This window comes from Aphelocoma coerulescens, chromosome 1 (genome assembly GCF_041296385.1).
Source record: "Aphelocoma coerulescens isolate FSJ_1873_10779 chromosome 1, UR_Acoe_1.0, whole genome shotgun sequence".
Classification (NCBI taxonomy): Eukaryota; Metazoa; Chordata; class Aves; order Passeriformes; family Corvidae; genus Aphelocoma; species Aphelocoma coerulescens.
Window position 1 is genome coordinate 7,249,230 of NC_091013.1, and position 27,939 is coordinate 7,277,168.

The window sequence follows — 27,939 nt, forward strand, 5'->3', positions numbered from 1 at the left end:
TAATGAGATTATTCGTATGTGATTCTTTGTTAGAAACTCCCAAGATGAGAAAACAGAATTGACCACTGCTTGTCAAAATCTTTGTTTACCCAACCAGCTGGGCACTGGCTGTATCTGTACAGAAGAGGCAAACCAAGTGCCTTTCCCTGTACGTATTCCACTCCTGGTCTTTAAGCCCTTCACATCCTTGAGCTGACATGCTTCTGGACAGGTACAGCTACTCTGGGCCACATCTGCTCTGTGATTATCTTCATACTTCCAACCAAAGGCACCAAAGGAAGGACAACACAACCACCATCAAGCCTTGTAGTACTATGAGTCACAGCTTTTCCACATGGTAGGATTTACCCACTGATCTGATAATTACTGCAAGTAAGTACTTAGCAGTTAGACGACTTAGACAGCATCTCCTTTCTTCTGAAAGGAGAAAACACTTGGCCCTGTTCAGCTCTTATTTGAAAGAATCAATTATTATGACTGAACTCAAGTTTCCAGTCTAAGAGGTGTCCTTTATCCAAATCTGTAATAACTGAGCATAGGCACAGCTGAAGGCTGTGGGTGTGGAGCACAAAGTGGACACCATGGAACTGGAAAATCCTCATGGAGAACTCAAACAGCAAGGGAGTCTGAGGGATGTGAATGGTGACAGCATGGGAAGGACACCAGTGTGCATTTCTGCTCTGGGCTGGCCTCAGAGATGCATTTCTGTCCCTGTGCCTCTTACAGGACAGAGGTTTGGGCAGACTGTCAGCAACATGTGTTACTTCTGGCTATTTTCCTCACAGAAAAACTAATTATTCCTAAAGTTTTGTCCTCCTTAAGTTACAGTAAAAACATAATCCTCAGAATTAAATTCTGCTAGATTCTTTTGTATTACTTGTGCTAAGGACATCACCAGCATCAGACAGAGCTTCTGACTAGGGGTCACTATGTGTAAGATGAGGTTAGAACAGGCATTTGCAACTCTTTAGAAAGTGTTTATATACTTCCATGACCCTTGGTTTTCCTCTGCTTCTATGATAACATATTTTACATTGGTGAAAGGGCAGAGAGATGTGTTTGATGCTGCTGTACACCTGGAGCTGAGAGAAAATTGAGGGCAAAGTCTTGTCTCCAGATGAGCACTGATGGCCAAAAACCCCTGAAGCTGAGCATATTGACCTGATACAAAAACACCGAGCAAAGTGTCTCTGGGGACCACACTTTACTACAACATAAACAACAATTTGCTCACCTGTGTGTCACTCTCCTGTCCTTATATCAAGATTCTTCTCCCACTTCTTCCCACCTGTTATATTCTCCACCGACGTTCCAATAGTGAGAGCAAATAGGGCAGCAATCATAAAAATAGTCTCACACTTAGCACACAAGTGCCTTTTCCCAAGGAAAAAAAAATTGCCTTTGCAGAAGCATTTCTTCCTCCCAAATGAAAAGGCCCCAAGTTACTCACAAAAGTCTCTGCTGAGAGTTGGACCATGTGCAGTGCACAGGTGATCATCAAGGGAGTACAGCTTGACTTTCTTCAAAATAAGGGAGAGTCCATAAAGGGAGAGCTCAGAGAGACACTATGTACTGGGTTTAGAGAGAGCTGTTATCAACTGTGGCAGTCTTTTTCTCTCTCTGCTGTCTCCAAACTTCACTTTCACAACAGCTTTTCAGCTGCAGCCAAAGTGTCAGGCTGCCAGCACAATGGTGAGTGCTGTGGACACTGCCAGGGATAAGGATGCCCATGCTTTGGATGGCTGTCAGAGTACCGCTGCCAACATAAGCCATAGGAAAAACAGACATTTTTCTCCCAGTTTTTCCCCTCTGTCAGACCTGAATAGGATTTCATGGGACATGGAAAAGCTTACACCTTTGTCCTCCAGGAGTTTTTCTCCTGCTAAATTTCAAAGATCTGTTGCAAACCATTTATGGTTTGGATTCCTGCAGGCAAAAGGTTTACAAGGAGATCCTCAATGGTAACTTGACCAGTCTGAATCAGGAAGTCAATACCAACTCTTTCCATTGCAGGTGGTTTTGCTCTTGAAGGATAAAAAAGCCTTGAATCATGTGGTGTCAGCATAACTCCTCAGAAAGGGACAGCATAAGAGGGAGAAGGAAGTGGGCAGTAACTAAATGGTCAGGCAGAGAGTGTTCACTCTTCTGGAAGGTATATCCCATCTGGAAAGAAAGTAGGCTGAGGAAACCAGGAGAAAAAGACAAAAAGCTGGATGACAAGAAGGAAGATTAAATACTTAGTAAATAATTATTTACAGAATTAGTATTCTCTTCTGAAGTTCTAAAATATGGTAAGCTTAGCTTACCCTGAGGCTACAGGATAAGTGGTAAAGATGTAGCTGTGTCTTAGAAGCCTTCAACTATAAACCTTGTCAGCTTCTGGATTGCATTACTGCACATTAATAGAATAGTGATCTGGGAAATGCAGTAAGAAAAATTAGGTATCTTAAACCTCATAAATAGGGTTTGGGAAATAAATTGGTGGCAGAATGGGGACAAAATAAAGGACAAAGTTTGGAATGAAAAATGAAACACAGAATAAAACTAAGAGGCTAAGAATACAAGAAATGACCTAATGGGTTCACCTAGCCCTCCCTACCCTAGAAGGAAGATTGAGATCAATAACGTGGCCTACTGGGTAAGGATATTATTTGAATTCCAGGTGTGCTGACTCTTGGCATTCCCCTGAATGTGGAGAAGCTGAGTGTATAATTTGTAGTGAAAACTGAATTAACAAGTTTGAAAATGAAAATAGAGCAGTGGTAGTAGGAGATAGCTTTGGAAGTACATGAAAGCCTAGTCACAATCTGCAACCCTTCCACTTCCCCAGCTCCTACCAGGCAGGCTCCATGGCACACCCCTGCCATTCCATCCAGGGTTTTTTTCAATAATGATGTGTCATCCCTGAAATGCTTGAACTCCTTTTTGAACTTCCTTATATTATTGGTGTCCACAGCTTCCTGCGGCACCAAGTTCTCAAAAAGTTTGCTAGCCAGTGTATGTGTACAATGTTTTTTTGAAAGTAGGATTATGCATCTGTCTTAAACTACCTTCCTACTTGCTTTATGGAGCATTCCTTAGTTTCAGTAGTGCAGGGTTTGAACAACAATTCTGTTTTCACCTTCATGCTTTTGCAAACCTCAAGTATACCCTACCTCAGGTGTCTCCTCTGCATATTGACAAGTCCCAGCCTCTTGCCCTCTCCCTGCAAGGCTGCTGGCTCATCCCTGGGTCGTTTTTGTTGCCATTCTCTCTCTGTTCCTTTGCAAACTCCTTTGCCACCCTCGTGGAGATGGGAAGGCCTAATGCATCCCAGCCCTCCAGCAGTGGGTGCACTAGAGTTTTATGTGGAGGTGAAATGACACCTTCTCTTGTTTACAAGCCTCTCCTGACATGCCCAATATTGCCTTGGCTTTTTTTTTGACGGTCGCTGCACCCCACAGCAGTGGTTTCAGAAAACTGCCTGGCTGAATCTGAGGGATCTTTCCAGAGCTGCAACCACCAGTTCCAAGTTCAGCATCCAGCAGGGATGGTGTAGATGAGGGTTTCCTCTCCATTTCCTCTCCTTGCCATTTATCTACACCAAAGCTCCTCTGGGCATTTACTTGGCTCTGTGGGGCCCTTCTGGAGTTACTATTAGGGTAGCATCTGTCTAGTCAAAAGAGCTTAATACTTTTGTACAAAGATAAGAGAGTGAGAAAAGCAAGCAAGAAGGAAAGAAAGACATAAAAGGAAAATAAAAAGGTGACTATTTTGCATTTGTTTGTGCTAGTACGTAGCATTTTGATACTGTATAATGTCATTGTTAATTATTTTTCTCTATATAGGTGCATGACTGTAGCATATGGTTTCAAATGATGAAAAGATAACTGGAACTTTGAGTTGGTTTTATCACCTGGTTTAAACCCCTCTAAGACATTTTTAATTTTAAAGTTTCAATAAAAGCATCCTGGAGATATTTCCTCCACAGTTCTTATAATTTAATCCATACTCACCAATGAGGAAAAGCTGCAACTGGGGAGAAAAGAAATAAACACCTCCAGTAATGCAATCGAGACACAGCTACATGGTAAGGAATAGCTAAAGAAACTCCATTATATAAGGGTTTGCACAATTTTAAAGTATTCCTCTCTCTTTTGATGTTGTCAGCTATTCTTACCTGGGACTGTTTCACCTTTGGAAACTGATTTTGGAAGATGACTTGTGATACTTCTGACAGTATCAGATTGGATCAGCTTTGGTTTAGTTTAATGTCCATCTTCAGTAGTGTTACTGTAATTTCTGTATAATTACGAGTATGATCTAATTACAGATGAGGAAAGTGACTTTTTCCCTTGACCAAGACCTGTCTGGTTACTGGTCCTGGGTCAGTGTGAGCCAAGTGTCAGAGGAAGGGGATGTGGTCACCACGTCTCAATGGCAGTGAAAGCAAATTCCTCATTCCCAAGAGGCAGCTCTCAGCCTGCTGCCCAAGGAAATGATGTTTTGCCATGTTCACACATACACATAGCTTTCTCAGGAACTTTTGAACCTGGCAGTCAATTCCAACAGAATTAGATGGGGGCAAGGTACAGATCCCTGAGATAAGCTCCAACTGCTCTTTGAAGAGAAGTGGCTGCCAAAAAGAGATCTGGTGGTGTCTTCAGCGAGGAAAGGTGGCAATGAAAGTTCCCTTCTCATTGAGCAATGGACAACTGACACGGTAAAGGAACTTAAGAAACAACTTCACTGGGGGAAAAAAATGCAGTTGGAGATTTATCTTCCCAGACAAACATCAGTCACCTGTTAAGACAAGCATTCATGGGAAATCTGGCCTCTTTAATTATGGTGTGGCACAACTTGTGTGCTACACCTGAGCTCTGCAGCTGCAGCCTGCCCTGCCACACAGTAGATTCTGAGCTGATTTAATTACAGACTTTTGCAAAAAGTCACCCAGACCTATTCCAGGTCAGCTGATGGCTTTTTAGAGTTCTTTTCACTGACAGTTTTTACGAGGACTGAAAATGTCCGTGCCCGTTTGTTATCAAAACACTCTCTTTTCACTTCAACCAAAACACATTTCTGCTGCCCAAAGTATGATCTATTTTCAGCTCACAGAACTTGCACACCTAAACACTATGGCAGCTTGTCAGAAACCTGGTAGGCCTGCAATATTCTCTCTTACAAAGTACTAACAGCTCATACTCATCTTCTGTGTCTGTGTCATTCTCAAACTTTGTAAGAGGGAGGGAGTTAACAGGTTACAGATCAAAACACCCAGGACCCTGTTATAATTGGAATCCGAGGCACAGGATTTGGTGCTGTGGGATAACAGAACACCATCAAACCACTAAAATTTCTTGTTCTTCATCATCATGTTCCTTTTACATCAAACTTTTAAATGAAAACATTGTAAAGGCTCTTTGGATGTAACTGATAACTATTAAACTATTGTTCCAAAAGCAACCTCTGAACAGCTTACCTGCCCTGAGGTTCACACTGTGCAGGCCTATGTGTAAACCCTGAAAAGACCACAGGCAAGTAAAACTTGAAAACCCCGTAAAATTTTAAGAAATAAGTTTGCTAGTGCCCAAGCCCACACTCAGCTACTCCTTATGACTTTTGGAATGAAATAGTGGTTAACCTAAACATACACCACGTTAATCTGGCTGTCCAGAATCTGACAGACAGGCAGCTCAAACATGTGCAGTGCTTTGTGGAAGGCTACCAGGGGCTGTAAGGCATTTCCTCATGTGAACACACAGTGTCCTTCTCTTGGTCTTTCCTGACCAAGAAGTCCCTCTCCCAGCTCTGAACTGACTGATGCCCTGATCTGTTTCCAGACCACTACCTTGCCAGTAAATCATTTGAGGTCTCAAGTGCAAAGTTCCTTCTGCTCGTATGTCAAACACTATGGTTACATACTTTTTGATGACATGTTAGATGTATGTATTTCAGAATTATGAAATTAATCCCAGAATCTATAAGGATCCATACTGGATACATGGCTGAAAATCAAGAATGCTTGCTTATGAAAGGGAATGACTACTTCTGAACTTGTGGCTGGAATTTCTGATCACAAACATACCTGTAAATGTTTTGCTTTGATTATCATGCTACTGGGTCCTGGCTGCTGGCAGACTAATCCTCACGTTTTCCTGAGCCCATCCAATCTGAAACAGAGTTACAGCACTGTTCTCAATTGTTGCAGTAATTGCTGATGCAGTGGCATCCTTGCTGCGTTTGCTGGCTTACTGTGCAACTTTTTATGATCCAGATCTCCACACAAATCCCACTTCAGACAGATTCTTCTCATGCAACTCAAATACGAGGCAGGACCTGTGTTCACTCTCCCCCTGTACTGAGCATGGACAACTGACAAGTTTGATAGATCCACCTTGCTTCTTGTGAGCCTAATGAATGCTATGGCTGCTCTTATAAGCATATTCTTTGCTCAAGGATGGAAAAAAAAATAACAAAAATAGGAAGCTCAGTCCATCAGATAAAAAAGCAGCCACTCCCCTCCTTCCTGGAAGGAGCAGGACCCCTCAAGTAGGCCAGATGCCTACTGGCATTTCCTGGATGCCAAGGAATGAACTGCCTCTCTTCAGTAAAAGCCCATTTTTGTTCGGTGTCTTCCAAGAAATTTCCTTCCCAGGACCACAGCTAACCCCCCAACCCCAGGATCTTGTCCTTTAGAAAGCCACATTTAGGTGCTGCCTATTCCCAAAACCAACCCAACTGTCCTCTGAAGCTCTTAAAGGGTTTGCTCTATTACAACATTTTGGCACAAAGGCCCCCATGTATCATGCCTGGAATTCCTTGTTTAAGCTGTCACACCTGGGCAATGTGGCCTGGTGTGACTCCGAGCACTCAGAATCCATAGGAAGGAGAGACCTCTGTCAGGTGACACTGCTGGAGCAGCCAAAGCATTTGCCCCAGCTCAGGAAGGGATCCATCACCAGCAATTTTCTTCCTTGTGCAGTTTCGTTTTGTTTTTTATGTTAACTTCTCATGATGCCTTTGCAAACAATTTCAGCTCAAACCATAAGTGAACACTCACCCATATTCTAAAAATTCTTACTGAGTGACGTGTGTGGGACTCGGCCCTGTGGGCCTGCAAAAGGAAAAAACGGGTGCTCACGTTTAGCTGTGTGAATTTAGAGAAGATTTAAATATTTCAGCTTTTTGTTTGCAGTCCAAAGAGCAGATAGTGGCTTAAATATTTTTTAAAGGTTTGTATGGGATAGAGAGCAGACCCACAGGAATGTCTCTCACCCTATAAGACAGCACTGTGCAGTGATGCAATTATTAGACGTAATTATGTAATGTAATGTAGATGTAATTATTTTCCCTGGGTTTATTTTTTTTCCTTTTAAATTTGTCTGGAGACAGGAACAAGGTGAAGTGTTATCAGCTGTGCATTTTAAAGCCAACCTTTAAACCATTTCATCATATAATTCTGCTCTGACAGTTTTTTTCTCTGTGTGGGGAAGAACCCCATAATTTACCTCTGCTAATGAGTTTTAAGAAGTCGCATGTGTGCTAAAGTACTTCGATGGAAATAAATACTTCTTGTAAACTGCAAGAGTCCCTGACTAATTCCTTCAAGACAGCTTTGCTTTCTTCCACAAACCATCCAAGTTTTCCAAAACTTGGAAATGCACACACGTGCAACTTCTACCTTCCTTTCGTATATAGGATTCTGTGCAAGATGTTAAAAAATAGGGGACAACGTATCAGGTAAGCACCCGAGTGTTTTAAAATTCCCCCGATGTCTCGGACATTGTATTTACGTGGCTGTTGCGAGAACCCACAGCCAGCGGTTACTCGCACTTACTGCAAGAGCGCCTGAAGGCGCACTCCCAAAAAGTGGATGCACTACTTTCAGGCAAAAAGAGCGGTTTTCCCAACAACAAATCGCGCCTTGGAAAATACTTACATCCTGTTGGAATATACTGAATTAAAAAAAAAAGAGCACTGGACAAAGCCGAACAAGCCCGGTTCGCACGGAGGTTCTTTATTGCCACAGCCGGGTCCGTGCAAACGCGGGTGCTCGGCGGCACCGCCGCTCGCCCACCTGCGACGGGGGCGACGGGGGCGATGGGGGCGATAAGAGCAATAAGAGCGATAAGAGCGTGAGGGATCAGCGTCCCGACCCCCTCCCCGCGCCATGACGTCACACCCCTCCCCGCGCCATGACGTCACCGCGCCCCGCGCCTGCGCGAGCCCCCACCCCACCCCTCCGCCGCCGCCCCCCCCTCCGCTCGCGCCTCCCCGGACCCCTCGAGCGGGCGGTTGGGGGGCGTGGCCCCCCGCGCGCGTGCGCGCGCGCCCCCGGCGGCGCCCGCCCCCGTGACGGGTTTGCGTGACGGCGGCGGCGGCACTGGGAGGGAGGGAGCGCGCGCGCCCGCCCGCCCGCCCTTCGGTACCGCGAGCGCCTATCGCGGCCGCCGCCTCTCCGCCGCCGCCTCCTCCTCCTCCTCGCGCCCGGGAGTGGAATCAGCGCCCGCGCCTGGACTCCCCCCGCCCTTCCCCCTCCCACTATTATCCTCCCTCCCGGCGCTCCCGCCCGCCCGGGAACGCGCGCCCCGCTCCCGCCCGGCGAGGGAGCGACCCGGCGCTGCCGCCCGCCCCGATCCCCTCCATGGCTCCCGCGCCGCCCCGCTGAGCCGGAGCCGCCCGCCGGGAGCCGCGGCTGAGCGCGGGAGGGAGGGGGCGGGAGGGGGGTGGGAGGCGGGGGCGCGGGGGGTGCGACACGCGCGGGGAGCGGCGGCGGCCGTGGCAGGAGGCGGAGGAGGAGCGGCAGGAGCGGGGAGTCCCGGCGCGGCCGCGGGAGCCCCGGGCGAGCGGGCGGCGCTGGGAGCGGCCGGGATTTACCGTGGTGGCGGTGGGCGCTGAGCGGCGGGGGAGCCGGGCGTCCCCGGGGCCGCCGCCTCTCGGGCTGAGCCCCCCCGCCCGGACCATGGCCGACGACGACGTGCTGTTCGAGGACGTGTACGAGCTCTGCGAGGTGATCGGCAAGTGAGTGCGGCGGGGAGCGGGCAGGGCAGGGCTGGGCGGGGGGAGCGCTGCCCCGCGCCCCCCGCCCGCACCGGGCACCGGGATGCTCCGCCCGGGACCCACCTGAGTCGCCGCCGCCGGCGGGTCCGTGCGGGGTCCGGGTCCCCCCCCGTGGCCGGTGCCCACCGTCCTCGTCACACGGGAGGCGGAAGGGGGAGAAGTGACCCCGTGTTTCCTCAGCCACCATGATTAACCACCTCGCCATCGCTCAGCCTGGCTGCAGCAAGCGGCAACCACTTCCCACCCCTTTTCTTCTCCTCCCCCCGATATCCCATTCCTGGCACACCCATCAAGGATTGCCTATTGGGGAAGGGAAAGGGAAGACAGCTCTCCGTAGATCCACCTATTCACTGGGTGTCTGCATATTTGTGCGCCAGGTGTTGGGTTTTCCTCTTCTTTGCTGCATAATAACCAGCTTGGTAGTGGCGCTCGGGTAGTGCTCGGTTTTCGCCCAGATCTATCACTCTCGTTCGTGTGGAAATGGAGATGTACAAGGCAGGAGGAGTGCTTGGCCTTTTGAGTCTTATTATGCAACTGCTGTTAAACCGATGCTCGAGGCTTGTATGAAACCTGGGAGTTGAGGCAGTGGCTGGCGTTCCCCAGCTGCTGTTTCGGGTTACCGCTGTTGGATGAAAATGACAATTCGAGTCACCAAGAAAATGCAGAGACTCCCCCAGATCAGATGGTGATAAAGAATTAAACCTGAACTCCATTCTCCCCTGCCCCCATATTTCTGTGACTGTTCAGTTTTGAAATCCTTTCTTTATTTCTTCATCGTCTTTCATGTATTTTCTGTAGTTGTGTCTATGTTGCAAAAAGGACACGAAAGATACAGTGATACTGGGACTGCCTAATTTTCTGTATGTGTCTGATTCCGAAGCTGAGATTGATCTGCAAGCCTTAGTAGTGACATTGTTCAGTGTGCTCGGAGTTTTTTCTTCGTGACAATGGATTTTATGAGAATAATTGACCGTGTTTTGATTATAAACAAGGAATTTTTCCTGCATGTATCCTCTTGCCCGCTCTCCACCCGTATGCTTTTCAGTGTATATGGAGTGTTGTCTGCTTTCAAAGCTAGGGCTAAAAATATTGTAGAATTAATCTTTTCTCAGGATTATACTGAAATGCTGGTCTTGGACATAGCAGGTGGCTTTGTTGTCAGCAGAAGTTTCAGCACTCAGTTCTGTCGTTTCACAAGACACTACCACCTTGCTCCTAACTCAACTTTTAAAAATATTAAACTCCAAGGGCCTTGTTTGTCACGGTAAATGGTATATGACTGTTTTAACTTGATGCTGGTGAGGAGCTTCTGTAGGAGCTAAACTCTTGTTATTAAAGATGTTTTGAAGACAATTTTTGGCACACTCCTTTGACAAGTGGTTTTATGCTAACCACTGCAGTTCACACTCGGTTTTATTCCTGCCCAACTGCCGTTAGAAGGAAGGTGCAGTTCTTATGCATGACTGCACACCCTTTCGGAGGATGGATGATTCACAGGGGGCCAGATGTTTGCACATCTCCAGTGACTTTTTGTTTTGTGGCTGGAGAATTTTGAAGGGAGAGCACAAAACCGGTGGATTAGGCGTTAGCTGCAGAAGTTCCACGTGAGATTTAGGTAGTAGAGAGTGTTGTGATGTAACTAGATCTAACAGATAAATACTGGATCACGGTAGCATGATAATGCCAAGAGCACTGTAGCAAAAACAGGGTGTATCACTGAAAATAGCAGCAGTGGTGGTGTGAAGGGCTGATAGCTCGTTGTGATTACTCAGGCTTTTCCGCACAGACGTCAAGTCAATCCTCTAAAAAACCCCAAACATTTAAAATAAATACACAACTTTCATGTACAATTTATGTATTCCTGTTTCTTTGCAATGCTACGCAGGTAAATTCCAGGGGACCAGAGGTGCAGCATCTTTATTTAGCCTACAGATTTTGGGTACCACCTTGCCTGTTTGTAAGAAACTTGAGGAAAGCTGCTGTAAATCTGCTTTGAATTGCTACGTATGCATCTGACCAAACATCTTTCAGTGAAACATGCACTAACTGTCTGCATGTTCCTGGGATTTGTTATTGATTGATACAGTGATTTAGTTCTTGCAAATAGCACATCTGGCTCTGATTTGCATTTTGGACACATGAAATACTAAAATGTGTAATTTATCTTTCCTAAGTAGGTAGTTACTGCTGTCACTTAGGGTCGTAAAAGGTATTTTCACAAAGGGTGTGGGAAAGAGATCTTTGCCTGTAAAATATCTTGAGTGTTTAGTCAAAGTTCCCATACAATGTACTAGAGAAATCAGAAGATACTTTCTTGGCTGACAGTAGACAGTCCAATTTGTGGAGGCATATTCTGATCTTTAGGATAAGCTCTAAACACTTCTAAATACAATAAACTGATAAGACTGACTTTGAGTAAATGCAGCAATAATAGCTTTTGGTGAGGAACAATTACAGGGCAGTAGTATATGACTGAATTGATGGGAATGACAATGATAAACTGTTTATGTGACATTTAGTGTGTTTAAGTCCTGCAAGCATGCATTTTTAATTTTTAAGGGGTGTGGGTGCAAGGAAAGGCCACGAGGGATAGAAAGAAATTCTAGTTCATGTTTTCATTAGAAAAAAAGTTAGGGGAATCTTATTTTGCATATATTTCCAGTATACCTTTCCATTGCTGAAAGCTATATGAAAATACAAATTGGAATAACAATCACAATTTCTCATTGAACTTTTTAAAGGGGCATTTATGACACTAACATTAGTCATTTATTTTTACTTAGCCAGACATGTTATGTTTGAGATTACTGTCTTGTCTTCAGCTTGGCTGACACAAACATACTTCAGCAAGAAGTAAATTGGGGATTTCTTTATTAGCCTTCAAAATGTGTTAACATATCTCAAGATAAGTGATAGTGATGAAAAATACAGGTGTGCCATTTTTTTTTCAAATTTTCTTCCAGGTACCTTTGAAGAGATTCTCCCTGTGTATTGGTTGAGAAGTACACAATCTAAAATCTTTAAGCCTGTTACTATGTGGATCAGACCATGTGTTTGATTGATGGCTCACAGATAGTAGTGCTAAGTGTACTTGTTTATTTTTTATTAGAATTTTCATTCAAAATGCTTGGAGTGGTTCATGAAACATAGTAGGTGTAAAATTGAAACATCTTGGCTATTCATCTGAGGTGCAGACTGTTCTGAGTTTATCATAGGAGCTCCACATACACATAGCAGGAGTTTTCTTTATGCCAAAGAGGGAATGTCTGTCTTTAGTAGGTGTTGCATCTAGAAGAGTGAGGTAAGGTTTTTATGATAAGAGTCTTATTCTGCAAGGACTTTATTTTAAATTACCTGGTTTTACATTTCTGTACCTCTTAAGATCCGTATCAGTTTATGTTAGCATTAGAGGAGAACCATAAAGATTGTCTGACCTTTCTGACAGTAGGACTGGAGGTTGCTTAAAAATTTCTTCAAGTGTTTAAGTTGTAAATACAATGACATAAAGATGATAGACATTTATTTGTGTTTAAAAGGGCTCTGGTCACAACGGAAGTCATTAGTCCTGGGGTGCATTAGGAAGAGTGTTGCTGGCAGGTGGAGGGAGGTGATCCTGCCCCTCTTCTCAGCCCTGGTGAGGATCACCTGGAGTGCTGTGTCCAGTTTGGGGCTCCTCAGGACAGGAAAAACATGGAGCTCCTGGATTGGGTCCAGCAGAGAGTGACAAAGATGTTGAAGGGACTGGAGCATCTCTCTGAGGAAAGGCTGAGGGATCTGGGGCTGTTCAGCCTCGAGAAGAGGCAGCTGAGAGGGCATCTCATCCCTGTCTGTCAGTGTCTGCAGGGAGGGGGCAGAGGATGGACCAGGCTCTGTTTGGTGGGGCCCAGCAATGGGACAGGAGGAACAGGCAGGAGCTGATGGCCAGGAAGTTCCACCTGGACATGAGGAAGAATTTCTTCACTGTGCAGTGACCGAGCACTGGAACTGATTGTCCAGAGAAGCTGTGGAGTCTCTCTCACTGGAGATATTCCAGAGCCATATGGACACAATCCTGTGCCATGTGCTCTGGGATGGCCCTGCTTGAGCAGGGAGGTGGGAGCAGATGACCCACTGATGTCCCTTCCAGCCTTATCCATTCTGTGATACTAATAGTCACTAAAATAGTACATTTTTGTAATTTTTTTCTTCCATTTGTGGGCCATATGTACCATCATTGTGTGTGTAGTAGTGCAGTTGTTGGCATTTCCAGTACCAAAGTGTAACATGATGTTTGGTGCTAATGCTGTCAGAGCTTTCAGGACGTTCTCTGCAATATGGCTTAAGGCTAATCGTCTTCTGCACTGCATGCATGAGGATTTTAGTTTGTTTTCATCCCTCTTTCCTCTGTGATGGGATGAATCTCTCTGCTTGGGTCCTTCCATCTAGTAAAGAGCAGTTAAAGTCCAAGAGCGAGCAGGCATTGCTCCCTTCTCCTTTGTCCCTCCAGACTGTCAACACTGCTGGAGCACCACAGATGTAAGCTGAGGATGCAAAGTTGTGGAAAAGGGAATTTTTAATTTTTTTTTTTTTTCATTGAGATATGAAGGCTTCTGGCCCACTGAAGTCAGACAAGAGGTGGTGGTTGCAATTCCATCCTAAGCTGTTACCTGGCGTTGGAGGTGCTTTAGATTTATGCCTCAGTCTGGGAGTGTTCAGGAAAGGGAGGACAGAGCTCATAGATTCCTTGTCCAAGAAATACGTAAAACTTCTAATAATTGTAGTTATTGTGGTAACAAAACTATGTAGATGTATTTTGATGGTTTCAGTGGTATTGTTTTTCATTGTTGCCTCCATTTTCACTCACAGGAATTAGAATGCCTGCTGACTTTCAAACATACTTTTTCTCTAGTACACTGAGTTTTTGCATTTCCTGTGAAACTGATGCAAATAACTGATGGGTATAATTAATGACAAACCAAATGAAAATGTGAAACAACTGTGGTACATACTCCCTGTTTGTAAAGGGGGGAGGGGGAAGGGATATGGCAACTGATTTGTCTAGCTTAGCTTTTGTCTTTTTAGTGCCTTTTGAAACTCTCTGCTAATAAAACATTTTTGTCTGTTGTCTCTGTTACTGTGTGTAAGAGTAACAGTTTATAATAAATATTTGATTTAAGCATGAGGTCATAATGTGCATTGCTTCAGGAGAATAGTGGTTGATTATTTGTAGTGTGTAATTGCTAGAGTATATCCTTAGCTAAATTATTCCGCTATGGATTTCAGCTGTTGTAGTGACCTGTTTCTACTTAAGAGGCTCTGCCTGCTTAAGAGAAGCAGCTGAACACAGACTAGAATGAGTAAACCTGGTTTTGGAGTACAACATTTCAATCACTACTCTCTTTGTACGGCTTCTTCTAGTACTGTTTTGATAAGCAGCAGCACTCTTCTGTACATCCTTCTTCAGGAAGAATTCCTGCATGGAGAAGGGTTGCTGATTACTGGAATGAACTGCCCGGAGGGGTGGAGGAGTCACCATCCCTGGAGCTGTTCATGAAATGACTGGATGTGGCACTCAGTGCCATCCATGGTTGAGTTGACAGGGTGGTGATCTGTCAGAGGTTGGAGTCAATGGTCCCAGGGGTTTTTTTCCAATGTTAATGATTCTGTGATTCTTATGATGTGAACAAGACAGCGGTAGCGATTGGGAAGTTGAGGCTTGCTAAAGAGGGGAGTTTGGAGGAACTTGATCTAGGAAAATACAAGCTGAGAAAGATTGTGCAAGGACTTTGCAAATATGTTTATGTGTTTAAACACCCAAGAGAAGGAAGCCTTGAAGATGAGCAAATCTGAGCAGACTAGTCCTGTGTAATTTCAGGCTGAAAGTTTGAAGATTTTTTTTTTTTTTTAAACCAGTTTACTACTGAGATTCTGGATCAGATGTCTGTGAGAAGTGGGATAAAAAAAGTGACCTTGTCTTGAAGATTTGCTAAGTTAGGAGTTTGATCTTTTTATGAAAATAGTATGAAGCTTCGTTACCTTCAAAAAAATGGGGGTTAGGCTTCAGGACCCAAGTGATTCCTGATAATAATTTCATTTCAAACATAATGCTTAAGATAAAATACTTTAGGATAAAGAAATACTAGGGAAAGAAGAGAGACACATTTTATGTCAACAGCCACTCACCTACTTAGCCCTCTGTCTGATGCACTGCACTTTTAAAAAATCTTTTATACAGATGTCACTACTATGAATGGTAATCAAGCATTATTAACCTCAATATGATGTTTCCAAAGATCACTTCTCAGAAACTTGTAGTCATATTAAATGTGTCATCTAAAGAATGATGACTCCAGAAATGAGTGGTTGTTACAAGTAGGTATTTTGTGCCGAACTGTGGAGTTGATAAAAATAACTCTCATGAATGAAGTACTTTTTTTTTTTTTTTTTAAAATATGCAGCAGCATGACTATCAGCATGGCCAGAACTATCATCTCTACCTGTTAAAAAAATTATACTTACCTCTCAAGATAGTGTACTAATCAGCTATTACTACCAAAAGAACCCCAATAAACTTTTCTTTTTCTTTGCCTACATCAGATACCTTGGTAAGGCATCCAAAGCATGGGACGAAAGCACCTTGACTTCAGCATAGCTGTAAACTGAATTGTGTTTTAGTGTGCCAGGTTAGTACCTTCTCTTCATAAACTTCTGCTGTCTTCAGAGAGAGTTAAGTGTTCCTTGGGAGGCGTCTGTTGGTGCAAGGAATGCTGCCCTTGTTGGGAACAGCAGAGCACAGCAAACTGTCGCATTTCAGTTACCTTTGTGATGATACTGGGTATTTAAGCACCCTCGTACCAGTGTCTTTTTTCTGGAGGTGAAATAAGGTTCAGATCAGTTTTGGAGCTTGGCCATAAAAGACCTTTACACTGTAATAAGGGTTTATTTTTTTGGTTCAGTTTGTGTGAGAAGCAAAGGCGTCTTTTCAGAGATACTACTAAAAAACTGTTACAGAATAAATTTAGGACTAAAAGGACTGAGGACTATTGCCTAATGTATTCTCACAGGACAGAACTGAATGGGTAACAAGTGCCTTGCTCTTTTACTTTCCTTCCTTTTTTTCTAGAATAGGATAAGAAGGGGTAGCCAGAAAGTTAGTCCATACTTTCTGTCTTTTGTTGCAGTGTTTGAGGTGAACTGGGACTGTGTTTTCCTTCCAGGCTTAGGATTTGTCAGAATTCTTGTGTTGTCAGTATTTTGCCAATTTCTGTATTGAGTTAACTTTTTCAGAAGTCAGTAGTTAGAACATGTCTTCAGCACCTGAAGACATTTATAGTTGATGCCTAGTTCGTACAAACTTACGAAGTTCGTTGTCGGTTTAAGAAATTCTAAATATTTGCCTTCCACCAGGGATTCTAAGTAACATTTGGTTGAATAGATTTTCACTTGGCTCCTTCACCTGTTTCTTTGGCTACCCAATGGCAGATGTAACTGCTTGCAGCTACTATGATTTCATTTATAACTAACGTCTCCATTTTCTTTTCTGCACAATGTGGACCTAAGCAGTTACTCCTAGCATTTAATATTGACTGAATTTCCTGGGATATGTGAACTAAGAAAGCTGTACAAAACTTGCCTCTGAACAAATTTTTTTAGATGTAATGGCTGGGGTATGAGTCCTGTACAGACATTTACAGTGGTTCAAAATGTATTCTGTTCAGTTGTTTGAAAGCACTTCAAGGTAAGTTGCAAAACTAGTTTTATCTTATCAAAGTGTCAGTTCTCAGCTGCAGCTGAGATATAGAAACCCTTAGAATTTCAAAGTGTGCCTTTCCTAGGGAACACATTATTCTTGGGTAACTTGTGACTTCATTTAAATTCAGTTACCAGAGTTTGGAGTGTAGTTGACTTTTTGAAATTTTTTTGATGCAAGGATCTCTAAGAGTATGGAAGGAAGTCTTAACTGTAGGGAGATTGAGCCTTCTCAGGTACAGTGGTCTTTAGGATATTCAGAACTTCATTAAATCTTTTCTAGATGTCTTGTAATGTGGGTCTGTAAAGTAGAAATAACACTATCACAAACAAACAAACAAAAAAAGAACTAAGAACTAAAGAACTTAGTATTTCTCCTGAAAGAAAGTTCAACTTGTCCCGACCATCTGACCAGAACTTAGGCATGTTCCTCTTCTCTGCTTTTTACTCCCAGTTTCATTCTGGGGAGAGAGTCTACGACTGAAACCTTTGGCTGTGTCCTTGATGTTTGAGCTTAGAGAAGCCAGCCAAAGGAGTGTGTTAGTGCTTTACTCCCACCCTCTTCCAGGGAAATCCTGATAATCCAAGTGGAGTTGTCAGCTGCCCACTTTTCTCCTTTTTTTTTGGCTCCAGATGTTGTTCCTGATACTGAACAGAGGGAAACAGTTCTGAACTGTGGGAAAGCACTAATTTACACTCAGAGGGATTAATACACCTGTAAATGGAAGGGATAGTGAAGAAGCAAGCGAGGTAATTTTATCTCCCTTCCTCAAACCACTCCTTCTGGTTAGGAGATGATAGAGAAGGTGTGGGTGAGGGTAGCCTGTGAAGATTACATAAAATTTAGGGAATTTTATATTACAGTGATAGGATCTTTTCTACATCAATACTGATCCGAACTAGTAACTTTTCCTAGAAAAGAGCAGATCTTTGTGGAGCTCTTTATGTTTGCTAGGGTTGAACTTGAGTGCAGCAGAAGCAGATAGGTTGAATTTGGATGGGTTTAGAGAAGAGGTCTGCTCAGCACTGGTCTGGCTGCATGCAGGGCAGGAATTGAGGTGAAATCCTGCACCTTTGTCATCCTGCAGCCTCTCTAAGTATATCGTGGTTCCTGAAGGAAAGCTGTGTCAGGTTGTAGCTGTGCTGGAGGTTGTGTAAACATGGCAGTAGTAGCCTTTCTTGTCTTTGTGCCCTCTGTGAGGAGTGTGTGAGGGCAGCTTGGTGACGGGAGCTGAATTAAGTTTGCTGCTGCTGGAAGAAGGAGATCTTGCTCTCTTTATGTGCTCCCATGCCACGAGTGATCCACCCTCCCCCTGTACCAACTTCAGTATGTGTCTGATCTGTATGAGCCAGGTGCACTACAGAAATATTCGCTTTGTTGGATGGTTATTCTGCTGTTTTCACTGGCTTGACCAGACCTACAGTGCAGTCAGGGCTTGCTCAAGGTAGAAGACTCAGGGATGGAGAGAGATAAAGTGTGCAGGGACCCCTCCCCTCTTCTCACCTTTGGCAACAGCGAATTACTAAGACCATATCATAAAATGCTTTGTGAGGGGTTTTTTTTAGGCATGTTTGGCTTTTTTTGTATAATCAGGAAGTTAGCTTCTAAACCCCTTTCTGCAATGATCCAGACAATGGTAAGGAAAGGGGAAGAAAAAAGGCAAACAGATTACTTTTTTTTGGGGGGGGGGGGGAAGGTTCCAAATTAACATGCCATTATGTTAATACACATGCACACAAAAAAAAAATCTGTTGTTTTTATGGTCTTAAATTGTTTCTTCCTTCTTCCTATACACATAGACATTCCCTGTAATTAAAACCAAGCACTAACTTTACATAAGGACCTCACCTCATTCAGGATTTTAATTGGTGAGACAGCCAATTAAAATTAGGAAGGCAACTAAGTCTGGGATTTTTCCTTTTCTAATACTAGAATTAATTCTTTGAAGTGTATTAGCTTCTGACATGGTTAGATGTTCTTCACATGTGCATGTGCCTTGTTGGATCCTTCAGGACTTAAAATGTTCACAGTTGGATGTATTCTGAACAGCAAGCATGCTTGATGTTTGTGAGTAATTCTAATCTTTATAGAAACCAAATCTGTTACTTCTGGTTCTGGTGTGATTGTGTGCAAAAGCTCTGGTAGCATATTTAAGAATGTTCAAGAAATTCAAAAGCAAAGTTTTCCTCAGCCACCTATTTTCAAATTTTGTTTTGCTCTAAACTTAAATGTAAAATGTATTGTATTGATCAAGAACTTTTTTCAGTTAAAAGATCTGCCTTTTTTTCTATTTGTTTTGTTGGGGTTTCTGTTTTGTGTTTTTGTTTTGGGTCTTTTTAGGAAAAGTTCCGTGTTAGTGCATGTAGATCGAGTTTAGATGGAAAAATACCAACTTCCATTTACAGAAAACACTGTTTTCCTTTCTACAGCCCCTCTCTAAACCCATCGGAATTCAAAAGTAACCTCTTTCTTCGTCTGTTTCTGCAAACCTCTTAATTTCAGACCTTCAGCACTACACACATGAAAGGAACAAAAGGGGCTTTCAAAACTGAAGGTCAGACAGAACTGTTTTGCTCAGTTAGAGCTATTAGATTAAGATTATTTTTCTTACTCTTTCCTTTCTGGAAAAAGTGGTTATCTGTTGGCTGAGTTTCTCGGATGTTCAGCCCTTAAGGTTCAATTATCTTTAAAAGCATAAAGTAAACAGGGTGCTTAAAATATCAGAAGTTCTTTCCCTAATCTTAGATCTCAAGTGTGTCAATTTTTTTTATCAGCCGCAGGCACTTGTATTCAAAACTTCATAGCTGCCATTGAGATACACTTTGAGGATACTTCCTCAACTCTTGCAGATGAATCTTCTTACTTGGATTCTTAGTTTCTGACTTGTTTGAAGTTTTCAAAAGTTCCTGTTGTCTGTTTGCTGTGTTGATTAAGGATGTTTTCAAAAAGATTGCTGACTGTAGAGTTGTTTTGTGTTGTGTGTATGAAATACTTAAAATTTGCTCAGAACAGGGACTGGGAATTGGTTTGGGGTTTTTTTGCTTCGTGAATATGATCATCACGGATGCTTTGTTTCCCTTCTTAGTGGATGTGATGACTATTAAATGATTCCGTAAAACATCAGCTGGGAGTGTTAAGAATACCTTTGTTTCCCTTATCTTCTGGCCTGGTGAGTACTTCTTCAGACACTGTGTGTTAGGGAAGGATTTTAATATGAGTGTCCTGATTTTGGGGAGGATTGTTCCAAGCACTGATGAGTAGCAGCTGCACTGGCATGGACTGGCAGGTTCTGAGAGCATGTCCCAGGTAGTAGCAAGGCAAAATCCACAGCAAAACTGCTGGTTTGGGTATTCTCCATGCTGGTGAGTTACAGTATCTCTTGAGACAGTGCTTTTCAGTGTCCAGGATCCTTTAGGTGTTGTGTCAAACAGCAAACTCGGAACTGTAGAATTTTAGATTATTTGCAGGGATGCAGTTAAGCAGAAAGGTGAGGTCACTTTGTGAAACTTCTGTGATTCTTTCTCTGAATGTTTGTTGTTTTTCAGAATGGGACTTAGTTTCTCATATTGCTAATGTATTTTTCAAAAATTTAAAGTGTTCCAGAAAACTAACAGTGGGAAAATCTCTTCCCAAAACCCAGCCTATGTCCAGCTTCTCAGTATTTGTTGCAGTTGCAAAGACAAGGAAAAGTATAAAATAATACCTTCCTGAAATGTGGTTTCAGCTATATGGCTGGACATTCAGAAATCAGCAGTGACTTGTGAGAATATTGATGCATGTTAGATTTTAAACATGCATATTGTGCTGAAAGCTGCTTTAAAATTCTTTTTCTCATGTGTGCTAAAAATTGATCTGTGAAGTTTTTGCATTTAAAAATAGAGCCTTACAGTTGTTTGTAGTTGTTCTTACTGTTAGGTTTGCTTTTTTCTGTCACCCTTTGAAAAAGGAAAAAAAAAAAAACCCGACCTGGAATGTTTATCGTTTGGACAAAGCTGTTAGAATTACTCAGAACTTTCCTTTTCATTTTACTTTTCCACTTACACCCCGATGCTAGCTTGAGACTTTGCTGCCATCTCTAGTTTCTTGATGAAATTTATCTTGAGCTGCTGTTTGGTCCTACATTTTCATCTGTATTCTTAAAAAGACAAATTCTGGCTGGATTTCATGACTGCTTTTAAAAGACTTTGTTTTGTAAAGCTTATATCAGTGAAGAAAATAGCTGTCTCCTGTCTTTATTTCCCTTAGAACACATTAGGGAGTTTTTCTAAGGAGAAATACCCTGTATTCTTCTTTGTTTCCTCTTCAGATGCAGCTGTAGTCAATAAGCAAACTTCCTGCCTTTTTTTGCTCTCATATTGGCTGTTAAAAAATTTTAAGTCACACATCTCTTTCTGTATTTACTGTGATAAAGACAGTATGTTCTGGTGGTTGGTTATGGAATATAGAACAGTTTGGGGTTTTGCTGGTCTCTTCAGTACCATCATTTTACTTCTAGTTTGAGTGTCAATGCACCTGAATGGTTTTTAAATGTTTCTCTACTGCTTTGCATTCTTTTAGCATTTCTTTTGCAATGTGACACTCCTTGGTAGCTCTGCCAAAGCTTCATTCTGGATTTTTTCCCCCCCTTTGCCCCACATTTCTGTTCCTATCAGTACTTGTATATGTTGTTTCACACGGTGTATTCTGGCTTACACTGAGATCTCCTTTAGTTTTCTTCAGACTCACTGGGCTCCCAGCAGACTGTAGGATGGCTGTCAGTCAGAATTTTGCTCCCATGGAAGCTGGCTTGCTGCAAAATCAAACTACAATTTCAGTTTCTGAAGCTTGAGCTAACAAAAGGTTTCTCCTGAGTTACAAGAACCTTTGAAAAAGTGTCATCATTGTAATTTTATCTTTGAATCTGCAGCCAGCTGAGACTGTAGTGTTGAGACCTGTGTTTGTTTTCTGTAGAGGGAGTGGTACAGGGTAACCTGTTCTGTTACTGTCTCCTCAAAGTCCCGATAACAGTTCAGATAGTTAATAAATGACTTTTTGTTGTTTATTTGTTTGGGTTGGGTTTTTTTCCCCATAGCAGCTGTAAAAGCTATTATGTAGAGGAAAGTGCTTTTAGTTTTGCAGGTTGACTTTGCCTCTGCAGCCTAGAAAAAGTAAAGTTGTGTGGCTTTACTTCTTCTGTCTAGAGTTCGAGGAAGAGAGGTGGCTCTCTGTAGTTGAATTTTGTTCCTGTGAGCATGTGTGGAAGAAGGAAGTTTATCTAATCTTTTCTCACTGGGGGAAATAAGATCTTGGCCTACTTGTTTTAGCAACCATGCTTCCCTACCCAATCAGTTTCTGGGAAAAGAAGGGTTTTTCAGCAACAGCGCTTAGAAAACAAAGTGGTTTATACCTAGTAAGTATGAACCTGCTCCACTCTTTCCTGTATATTCTAACTACCAAAAAATGCTTTTTATATTTTGCACATTTTTCTACTTTGTCTCATCTCTGTGGTATTGTGGGGAGTAGGGGATGGTCCTCAAAGAATGATTAAAAAAATGCTGCCTTTTTTTTTTTTTCCTTGCTACTTTCTTTAGGCTGATGCTGTTTTACAGGATAACTCTTGAAATCTCAGGAAAACTTGCATACCTACTGCTAACCTACCTAAGTTAAAAGACTTCCAGAAATACAAATCTCCAAGAGAAAGGAAGAAGTTGTATCTCCAAAGTCTGAAGCAAAGTCTTGTGCAGGAGTTCATGTTTTGTGGAAAATGTTACACCACTAAGCTCGTTTGAAGGGGTGCGTGATCCTGCCCTGTTAGTATGTCAGAGATGATACAACACTGTATGTTGGGTTGGGTTTTTTTAATTCTTTTAAAATTTGTCCACATGTAAATGGACTGGCAAAATTCTTCATTTTTTTTATCTGTTCTTCTTCACTTCTAGTAAACATAAATACAATTTTCCATCCTATCAGCTTAAATGCTGTTTGGAAATGTGTTGTTTATAAAGCTTCAGAAAATACCCTGTTCTTTAATGATGTGCAAAAATCTTCTAATCAGTATTCCTTGGAGTGGCTCAAATGCACAGAGGTGTGCTAAGTCCAAAATCACATTTGACTAAGCACCAGTTAAGTGTTATACTTGTTTAGAGTTAAGACCCTGCAAAATGTACAAAACCTCAATATTTTTGTCTGCTTTAATGGATGGGAGCTGAGTTGTTCTAGTCAGTATCAGGAGCAAATTGTTGATCCTGGCGCAGTTACTGCATGCAGTAGGAGTGAGAAAGTGGATGGTGTGGATCTGATGTGAAAGTATCCTCTGTTTTTCTTGGTTGTTGTTGTGTACCCCAAGTAGTTTCAGATGTTTTCACAATCCTCCCTAGTCTTGTTTCTCAGTAGAGCGATTTTTATGTTATTCCTCTTTTTTAGCAGGTAGGCTGGGAAGGGCCATTGCTCAGTGTTAAGGAGCTAGTAATCAGCAAGGTAAATATGCTGGTATGGTTTGGAATGATCCAGCATCCAGAATTCTCAGTGTATTTATGAACGTTTGGTGCTATTCAGAGTAGACTGAAAAAAGTTACGTTCAGCTTCTCAGTGTTATGTATTGCTAATTGAGTTGCTAATTAAAATTGATTAGCATATGCTCTTTTACCAGTTAAAATGGTTTCTTGACTTAAGTTCTTGAGAGAATCTGTTTAGTAGTAGAAGGTTCTAACTATAGTCAGATAGTTCTCATAAAAAAACAGTATATTTAAATTATAGTCCATGTTTGTTTACATAAACAGTTGATAATGTTTATGCACCGTATGAAAATTTTACAACTTTCCATAGGCAATTCTGTAAAATGGGAATTATCTCCATGTGAGGAAGTTGACAGCAAATAGTAGAAAATATTCACAATATTAATACTGCAGATCAAGTTTGTCTTGTAGAGAAAGGAGTTTCTGTGCAAGTGTTCATTTTCAAAGCTTTTTATGTAATAAAATGTATATAATGAAGTTCTAAAAAAACCCCAAAAAAATCTTATCAAGCAGTGTTCCTTGAGATGTGTTCCTCCTCCTCTTTGTCATTTTTGTTCATGTTCTTGCTGTTTTAGGGCCTAAACTAGACTGAGAAAAAAATCAGGATAAAAAGGTGGCTCTTTCTCCCCTTACCCCTTTCATAAGTTTCCCACTTGGTCATTTGGGATTTTGGCCAGTTTTCCAACAGCAGTGCAATTACTCTTAAAACTTTAATCTTCACCTGGTTAGGAACTGGGGAGCAATGAAAGCCATGAAAACAGTTAAACCAGGAAACTAGTTTATCGGGAAGAAGATTACATGTCTGTATCTTTGGAAGGAAAACACAGATTATACAATTTTTTTACCTCCCAGACAAGTATTTTCTGCTTCCCAGTGGTTTGATTACATGTGATTGTCACGTGCTGGAAAACATCAGTGGGAGAAGGGGCCTTTCAGTGATGCTGCCTTAGTGGTACTTGGAATCTAGTTTGTCACAGAGGGGTACCACATAGTAAACACAGTTTTCTATCCCTTGAGTGTCATGTGTAGAAACCAATTTGTTAAGAACCAGACCAGCACCTTTCTTGAATGATCAAAAAATACCCAAACATGTAGAGGAGGACCAGGAGGTCATTACCAGTTTTGAATATACTTTTTTTTTTTTAAAGTTCTTTTAGTTTGGCATAGTATTCCTCCAGCTTGTATTTGAAGTCACATTTGGACTAAACCCTTGATAATACAGCAACTGTTTTAAAGCTGTGTTTGGGGCAGATACCTGCAGAAAGGACAAGATTGGTGAAGATGGAATTTTCTAGACATATGAAAGGAGTCCTTTCTCCTTAAGAGATGAAATGAGCCAACAGTTGGAAATAATCCATCTCGTAAGTGTGGCTCAACCCAAATGCTGCTACGCTGGATATGCAATTGAACTGTGACATCCGTGAACTATCTAAAATGATTTCTAGATACCTTATAGCACTCTTTTCATGGATTGTTTTCATTCTGGTTTTGGCCATATGATCTTGTTTTGACTATAGCAGTTGGTGTTGAGTAAGATTTCCATAATAAATTGAGGGGTGGGAATTTCTTTTTATTCAGAGAGAACAGATCTGAGGTATACAGGAGATTGGGTTTATTTTGCATTCCAGGTCTGCACCCAGAGAGAAGGGAAGAAGCAATATGTGAATCTCAGGAGGTGTGCAGTATTGCTTTAGTCTTTTCAGTTGCACTTTAACTTAAGAATGAGGAAGGGGGCTTTGATTATTCAGTGGGTAGTAGTGCCTGCCTTGAGAATCAGGAATGGGATCTCCATTAGTAGGGGTACTTAAGGTGGCAATTCTAGACCTGTTCAGCTGCTTCTCACTTGAATGTGAGAGAAAAAGCAGATAATTGTGACCGTCATTCTTCCTGGTTCCTTCTAACATGTCCCTGGGTCTTCAGGCAGAATAAATCAGACTTGTTTTTTTGCAAGGTTAGGGTAGAATTGAAATGAATGCTTGAACAAACTGATTAAAGAAAATCTTGCTTAGCTGCTGCAAGTCCTTCTTTTAATTAGTACATTAAATTCTGAAATATGGCCTAAACTTACCCAATGGGGTTTTATAATAAGCTGAGAGCTGTCTGTGGGGACAAAAAGAAGCAGACATGTTCTTGAGCATACAAGTGTTAAAAACCCTTTGTTTTCTCACTAAGAATCACTGTATTATAATGTTTTATGGGAAAGGTATGAAAAAGCAGTCATTGGTACAGACAATGCATTGGAAAAATAATAATTCTAAGAGTTCTCTCAGCAGCTTTTAAATATGTGACTGATTCATTATTTATGTGTGTTTGGTAAGGGAAGGACTTAAAGTTTTAGGGCTTCGGCAACAATCTGTGAAAATCTATGTATTTTGTTTAAAACTAAATCCTAGTTTAAAATAAATGTAAAACTTCTCAGTGTTATGCCTTTTTTTTTTTTTTTTTTTTTTTTTTTTTTTTTTTTTTTTTCTGTTATTCCTGAAGGGGAGGGAGCAGGAATCATTGAGATCCTGGCCAAGTGGATTTTGGAAGCCTGTTTTTTAATTGGAGCATGGTCCAGCTTGGTTCTCCTGATGCTGCAGGGGGAGAAAGAAGGGGAACAGAAGTTGGAATAGGAAGCTGCTGAGGAAAAGATTCCTACAGAGGGTGAATGTGGGAGGAAGACAGAGGAAAAAAAGGTGGCTAAAGTAGATTCATAGGAAGGAATAAGGAACAGAGTTTGAAAAGTGAAATTTAACAGCCAACCAGAGGAGATCTGGTGATTGCCAGCCTGCAAGGATAGACAAAGTGGGTTGAGGAAGGGAAAAGCAGCAGCAAGTAGAAATTAATTTGCTGGTTAAAAGCAGAATATTTGTAAAGGTGAGAAGAAAAACATCCCAGGTGAGTTAAAGGCTGTGGAAAAGATGCAGCTGGTGCCAGAGAAGGGAGAAGAGGAATGGAAGCAAGATGAGAATCATGAAAGGCAGGATTAGATTAGTGAGGTGATAATCAAACATTAGAGAGACCATTTTGGCAAAGCAGGGTATGCAGAATGGTGCCAAGGCTGATTCATGAGTAGGGATGGAATGTTTGACAAGGTTATTGCCATCAAGTCTTCAGTATTCAGTGCCTTTTAAGTTGTATGTTTTTTAATTGCAGTGATTTATTTCTTTATTTGTGTGTCATTTAGCCAGAAGAGCAAACGGAGTAGAGGTTCTTAGTATGTTAAAATAAGGTATGAACAAAAATGTTGACTTCAGAAACTGTACTGAGCTGAATCACAGGGGTAATTGTGTGGTAATAGTTGCTTGTTGTCAGCCATCTCAAGTTATATTTTCCCTGTTTCTTAATCATTATATTTTAACTGATTAAATTGCTCCTCCTAAATCTTCAGTCTTGCTCTTCCCTTGTCTCCCGTGCTTGTGGCACAGCTCCCTTCATTTTAAATGAACTGGGTTAATTTAAATGTGTCAAATATTCCATGTTGTTAGCCTAGCTCCTTCAGACTAAAGCAGGTTAGGGAACAATTGCAGGAGTCCCAAGATGAGGGATGGAAGCGCGTTCATCTCCAGTTGAGGAAACAGCACTTGCTTGTAGCTGTGTTTGACAGCTCTCTGCCAGCTTGGATTAGCTGATCCTGTTTACCTGCACTGTACTGCAGCTGTCTTGTGAATACGTAGAATTTCTCAATTCAGCAAAAGTCATTTGGGCCTTTTTGTTTTAATACAAACTTGCTAACATTATATGGAAACATTATTGGCATAACTGACCTTGAAGACATTCACTGGACAAAATTTGTCAGCTCATGCTCAGTTGACAGACTTATTTTTAGACAGTGCAGAAAGTACAGAATTTGGTACCTCTTGACAGACTTCTCTTAAAATCTTGCTGTAAGAGCAGACCTTTTCTTTCTTTGTTTTGGGGGATTTTTTTGTGGGTTGTTTTGGTTTGGGGGGGGTTTGTTCTTTTTTATTATTATTTTTTGGGGGGTTTGTTGTTGTTTTGGTTTTCTGGGATTTTTTTTGGTGTTTTGGGATGGGGTTTTGTGTGATGGTTTTTGGTTTTATTTTTTTAGTCTCCTAAAGTTGAATGATCAATGTATTCTGTATTAATATCAAAATTCTGAGTCCTGTGGATTTCATTTATCTACATACTGGTACTTCTTTTGTCTTTCTTCTGAAATAAGAAGTTTCTCCACTTTTTGAAGTTCTTAATATTTTGTTCTTTGTTAGCATTTCCACATGATGCGTGTAAGTCATCGGTTTTAAAAAAAAAGGAAATAATCCTGCTAGTATTGCAAACCTAAAAATTATCCAGAACTACTTAGTAAGTGTGACTTTTTAAAATTAGCAAGTGTGACACTTTCTGCATTTCCTGTGATGTGCTGTGTGAATACTGTAACCAGACTGGCTTTTAAAATCTACTGTCTAGACTTGAATGAGTTGCATAGGAATCAGCATAGGGCTGTTAAACTGGCAGTGATTTCTTGTATCCTGTCTTCGCAGCGTTCCTGAGTAAGGGTGGGATTGTACAAGGTCACCAACAGATAGATTTCACCTTCAGCTCCTTTTGGTATGGTACAAAGAGGGCCTGATTAAATGTTCTTGGAAAGATGTTGCCATGTAGAAATACTTACTTTACAAACATAAACCCGAAAATTACCTTCTGAAGCACTGCTTTTCTGTAAAAAAACCT

General features: G+C 41.8%; 1 protein-coding gene across 2 annotated transcripts in view; it reads left to right on the forward strand.

Annotated features, from left to right (window-relative positions):
- The first annotated feature begins 8,749 nt into the window (after nt 1–8,749).
- The window catches only part of CASK (calcium/calmodulin dependent serine protein kinase), a 188,018-nt gene continuing 168,828 nt past the window's right edge, over nt 8,750–27,939 (forward strand). For both annotated transcript variants that reach the window (XM_069025606.1, XM_069025686.1), the window contains exon 1: nt 8,750–9,003. In XM_069025606.1, the coding sequence (XP_068881707.1) occupies nt 8,945–9,003 (59 nt within the window). In that variant the 5' untranslated portion in view covers nt 8,750–8,944. The remainder of the gene's footprint in view (nt 9,004–27,939) is intronic.